The sequence below is a fragment of the Haematobia irritans genome, chromosome 1 (genome assembly GCF_050003625.1).
Source record: "Haematobia irritans isolate KBUSLIRL chromosome 1, ASM5000362v1, whole genome shotgun sequence".
In the NCBI taxonomy this organism is placed as follows: domain Eukaryota; kingdom Metazoa; phylum Arthropoda; class Insecta; order Diptera; family Muscidae; genus Haematobia; species Haematobia irritans.
The window spans coordinates 267,342,770-267,348,769 of NC_134397.1; the positions used below are offsets into that span (position 1 = coordinate 267,342,770).

The 6,000-nt window shown below is 34.5% G+C and overlaps 1 protein-coding gene across 1 annotated transcript; it reads left to right on the forward strand.

Annotated features, from left to right (window-relative positions):
- Positions 1 to 3,462: 3,462 nt before the first annotated feature.
- LOC142222884 (general odorant-binding protein 99a-like) lies at positions 3,463 to 5,447 on the forward strand. Its single transcript, XM_075292935.1, has 2 exons — positions 3,463 to 3,555; positions 3,633 to 5,447. Exons 1-2 carry the CDS (start codon positions 3,517 to 3,519, stop codon positions 4,026 to 4,028), a joined length of 435 nt encoding a protein of 144 aa, XP_075149050.1. The 5' UTR covers positions 3,463 to 3,516; the 3' UTR covers positions 4,029 to 5,447.
- Positions 5,448 to 6,000: the final 553 nt, after the last annotated feature.

Genomic DNA, 6,000 nt, shown 5'->3' on the forward strand with positions numbered 1-6,000 from the left:
CCCAGGTTTGACCTCCGGAGCCTCTTGGAGGAGCAAAATTCATCCGATCCGGTTGAAATTTAGTACGTGGTCTTAGTATACGGTCTCTAACACCCATGCAAAAATTGGTCCATGTCGGTCCATAATTATATATAGCCTCCATATAAACCGATCCCCAGATTTGACCTCCGGAGCCTCTTGGAGGAGAAAAATTCATCCGATCCGGTTGAAATGTGGTACCTGATGTTAGTATATGGTCTCTAACAACCATGCAAAAATTGGTCCATATCGGTCCATAATTATATATAGCCCCCATATAAACCGATCCCCAAATTTGACCTCCGGAGCCTATTGGAGGGGCAAAATTCATCCGATCCTGTTGAAATTTGGTACCTGATGTTAGTGTAGGGCCTTTAACAACCATGCAAAAATTGGTCCATATCGGTTCATAATTATATATAGCTCCCATATAAACCGATCCACAGATTTGAACTTCGGAGCCTCTTGGAGGAGCAAAATTCATCCGATCCAATTGAAATTTAGTACGTGGTGTTAGTATATAGTCTCTAACAACCATGCAAAAATTGGTCCATATCGGTTCATAATTATATATAGCTCCCATATAAACCGATCCCCAGATTTGACCTCAGGAGCCTCTTGGAGGAGCGAAATTCATCCGATCCAGTTGAAATTTGGTACATGGTGTTAGTATATGGTATCTAACAACCATGCAAAAATTGGTCCATATCGGTCCATAATTATATATAGCAAAAGTCATCCGATGCGGTTGAAATTTGGTACATTTTGTCAATATATGGCCTCTAACAGCCATGTAAAAATTGGTCAATATCGGTCTTTAGTTATATATAGCCGATGACTTATTACACAAAAATTGGCCCATTTCGCCAAAAATAATCTAACAAAACTTTATTTCCATAGAAAATTTTGTCAAATTTTATTACTATAGAAAGTTGTGTCAAAATTTCATTTCTATAGAAAGTTTTGTCAAACGTTTATTTCTATAGAAATGTTTGTCAAAATTTTATTTCCATAGAAAGTTTTGTCAAAATTTTATTTTTATAGAAAATTTTGTAAAAAAATTATTTCTGTAGAAAATTTTGTCAACATTTTATTTCTATACAAAATTTTGTCAACATTTTACTTCCATAGAAAATTTTGTCAACATTTTATTTCTATAGAAAATTTTGTCAAGTTTTTATTTCTATAGAAAATTTTGTCAAAATTTTATTTCTATAGAAGATTTTGTCAAGTTTTCATTTTGTCAAATTTTGTCAAACTATATTATATACGTATTTAATCGGCCTTTTTTTGTTTAATATATACCCCGTATGGGCTAACTTACAATTTTGAAGACAGTGTTAAAAAGTTTTACGATACCTTGCCATCGGCAAGTGTTATCGCAACCCAAGTAATTCGATTGTGGATGACAGCCTTTAGTAGAAGTTCCTACGCAATCCATGGTGGAGGGTACATAAGATTCGGACTGGCCGAACTTACGGCCGTATATACTTGTTTTTTTTTTGTGTTCAAATTCGAAAATGGGCTAGATACACGCAAAAAAATAATTCTTTCCTGCCAAACGAAATTTTAGACAAACAAAGTTCGTTTCTCATTTGCTTTTCGTTGGAAGGAAGTGTATTTGGAAGAAAGGTATATACTTTTTGTGATAAACGTTTATTCTTTTCCAAGATGTAAAAACAATTTCACAAAGACTAACTCAAAAAAATTTTTTTCTGGCTAATTGCATTTTCCCTCACATCTTTCCCACTTCCACGAAGTTTTTTAGTTCTTAGCACCTTTTTCTGTAACACAAACAATGTAGAAGAAATTATACGATTTTATAAATTTTTAATTTTTTTACCTTTCGCCTGGACGGAGAATCGAACCGCGGACCATGCAATTTGTAAGCCAACACACTATCCACTGAGCCATGTAGCCGTTATTGTCATCAATAGACAATTACCCATATAACTAAGTTATATTTATATAGCATAGCTTGCGGCGCCCACGAGCCGATTAAACAAAGTTTATTTAACAGAAAAATACATTTAGTTGGGCACCGTGGAGCAGTGGTTGCTACGTCTGACTTGCATGCCAAGGGTCGTGGGTTCGATCCCTGCTTCGACCAAAGTTTTTTTTTTTTTTTACATATATTCCAGATATGATCGGAAGATTCCGAAAAATTTTTCAACATTACATTCTACTATATTCAATTTTTACTATGAACTGTAAAATGTGTCTTATTAAAGACCTAAATTTAGAAAAGAACAGTATAAACGAAATGGACTGTGTTGTTGGTTCAAAAATAACTTTTTTTACTGAAAAAATAAAAATTTTGTAACAAACGAATTTTTTTGGTGATAAAAGTGTATACTTTTCGAAGCAATTCAAAAAACTCTAACAAAAGAAAAACGTTTTCGGTACACGTTTTCCAAACGTTTTTTTTTCTTTGCGTGTAGGTCCAGTTTTTTGTATAGCCCCAATCCTCTAACAAGGAAGACACATTTCTTTAATATAAAGTAACTAAAAAAAACAATTTACTTCTTTAAATTTAGGACACTCATCTTTGAAATTTTAGCACCACGATTTAAGGTTTTTGAATTCTTGGCTTAAGATGAAAAGCTCAAAGAATAGGTTAGGAATTATTTTGAGAATTTTACATCCTTGAGGTTTTTTTTCTTTGAAATAAGAAAACTCATTTTTCTTTGAAGTATTTATTTTAATTTGGATTTTTAAAGTTATTTGTTATCATACAACGAAAATAGAAATTCGGCAATTGAAGTCTGTAACCTAATTTTAAAATATTATAGCCCAGAATAAAAATTGGATTGCATTTTGAATCGGGGACAATGCCAAACACCCTAAACGAAGGTTTGGATCCAAGTAACTGTTTTTAGTGTAGATATTTCTCATATATAATCCGATAATATATGAAAGATAATGAGACGCTATTTTATTCATTTCTATCCTAAAGCATATGAAAGATTGGGGTAATTTTCTTTTATAATTTTCTTCAAGGATAAGTGCAACTATGTTTTTATATTGCCGACATTAGACTTAATTTACTTTATCTTTATTACTTTTGTATACAAAAAATCTATTAATTTTAGAATAAGGAAAGAAAAATATCCCACACATACATAAAATTTCCCAAGCTACTGATAACTGGTAGAGAAAATATGAACGTTCTTTATAAATAGCAGTATACATACTATCTAAGTTATTGTTGGATTGCAGTAATGAAGTCTTAAGGCATGGACTTAGTATTCCGTCAGTATATTTCCTAGATAAGAAACAGGTAGTTTAGAGATTACAATAAACAAATTCAATTTTTCCATTCGTAGGTCCATGTGTAATTTAACACTTAGGGGTGATTTTTATAAGAAAACAACAGGTAGAAAAACTAGGAATGCTATTCAGTCACTTATCGTATGAGTATATATAGCCCTTAAAAACAGTGGATAGTCACAGTTCATTTTAAGCAGTCGCTCTTGAAACATCATCGCTATTAACATCATGAAAGTATTTGTTGCCGTTTGTCTATTCATTGCTTTGGTAAGCAATTTGGAAAACTCTAAATATTTCGACTTATTAAAATTTTGTTATTCTTCATCCTCTCTCTCTCCCTGTAGTCTTCTGCTGAATATGTTGTGAAAACTCGAGAGAATCTCTTACAATATCGGAACGAATGTGTATCCGAATTAAAAGTTCCCGAAAATCTAGTGGAGCAATATAAAAAGTGGCAATATCCTGAGGATGATGTTACGAAATGCTACTTGAAATGTGTCTTCGTTAAGTTTGGCTTGTTCGATGAATCCTCTGGATTCAATGTTGACTACATTCACCAACAATTGGTTGGTGCAAATGCTGAAGCCGATCATAACAATGATGTCCATGCCAAGATTGAATCTTGCGTAGATAACAATGAACAAGGCAGCAGTCCTTGTGAAAGGGCTTATCGTGGTGTTACCTGTTTCATTAAGAACCATTTGCAATTGGTGCAACGTAGCGTTACTCCCAATGCTTAGTGATATTTTTTCCTCGACTAACATACGTATTTTAAAGGGTGATTTGTTAAGAGCTTGATAACTTTTAAAAAAAAAAAACGCATAAAATTTCCAAAATCTCATCGGTTCTTTATTTGAAACGTTAGATTGGTCCATGACATTTACTTTTTGAAGATAATTTCATTTAAATGTTGACCGCGGCTGCGTCTTAGGTGGTCCATTCGGAAAGTCCAATTTTGGGCAACTTTTTCGAGCATTTCGGCCGGAATAGCCCGAATTTCTTCGGAAATGTTGTCTTCCAAAGCTGGAATAGTTGCTGGCTTATTTCTGTAGACTTTAGACTTGACGTAGCCCCACAAAAAATAGTCTAAAGGCGTCAAATCGCATGATCTTGGTGGCCAACTTACCGGTCCATTTCTTGAGATGAATTGTTCTCCGAAGTTTTCCCTCAAAATGGCCATAGAATCGCGAGCTGTGTGGCATGTAGCGCCATCTTGTTGAAACCACATGTCAACCATGTTCAGTTCTTCCATTTTTGGCAACAAAAAGTTTGTTAGCATCGAACGATAGCGATCGCCATTCACCGTAACGTTGCGTCCAACAGCATCTTTGAAAAAATACGGTCCAATGATTCCACCAGCGTACAAACCACACCAAACAGTGCATTTTTCGGGATGCATGGGCAGTTCTTGAACGGCTTCTGGTTGCTCTTCACTCCAAATGCGGCAATTTTGCTTATTTACGTAGCCATTCAAGCAGAAATGAGCCTCATTGCTGAACAAAATTTGTCGATAAAAAAGCGGATTTTCTGCCAACTTTTCTAGGGCCCATTCACTGAAAATTCGACGTTGTGGCAGATCGTTCGGCTTCAGTTCTTGCACGAGCTGTATTTTATACGGTTTTACACCAAGATCTTTGCGTAAAATCTTCCATGTGGTCGAATAACACAAACCCAATTGCTGCGAACGGCGACGAATCGACATTTCACGGTCTTCAGCAACACTCTCAGAAACAGACGCAATATTCTCTTCTGTACGCACTGTACGCATTCGTGTGGTTGGTTTAATGTCCAATAAAGTAAACTGAGTGCGAAACTTGGTCACAATCGCATTAATTGTTTGCTCACTTGGTCGATTATGTAGACCATAAATCGGACGTAAAGCGCGAAACACATTTCGAACCGAACACTGATTTTGGTAATAAAATTCAATGATTTGCAAGCGTTGCTCGTTAATAAGTCTATTCATGATGAAATGTCAAAGCATACTGAGCATCTTTCTCTTTGACACCATGTCTGAAATCCCACGTGATCTGTCAAATACTAATGCATGAAAATCCTAACCTCAAAAGAATCACCCTTTATAAGAATTTTCTTTTTTTTTTTGTCATACAAATAATTAACATTTTAATTTCAAATAAAATTTTCATTTTCATAATAAATTTCCAGACTATTTTATTTAGAAAAGAAAAGAGAGGTCTTCTGCATTTGTGATTCCAACCAAAGCAAATAAAACAGAAACTTTTGGCGGCTTAGTTTTATATCTCAAATTAGAAATCGGGAACAGGAAACATTATACAAAACAAGTATATACGGACGAAAGTTCGGCCAGGCGAATCTTATATACCCTCCACCAGGCCTGTGGAGTCGGAGCCGGAGTCGTATAAAATTTGCTCGACTCCGACGAAACAAAATTTGAAAAATACTTCATATCTTTGTAACAAAAGAAACATTTCGACAAATTAGATTCGATTGGGGTTTTTAATCGAACAGAGAAAAACGAAGTACTGGATTTCAGGCCATTCAAAGTGTATTTATATAGGTGATATTTCACGGTGATATAAAGTGTAGGTTTTACTAGAATATGGGCTGGATTGATCAATTGTGTAGTCCATTTTTAACATATTAAACTACCGATTTTTAAGCCTATATATACTCTTGATAATGGTACAATTTTAAGGCAATATAGCAGTGGAACCTAACGTTCTGAATTTT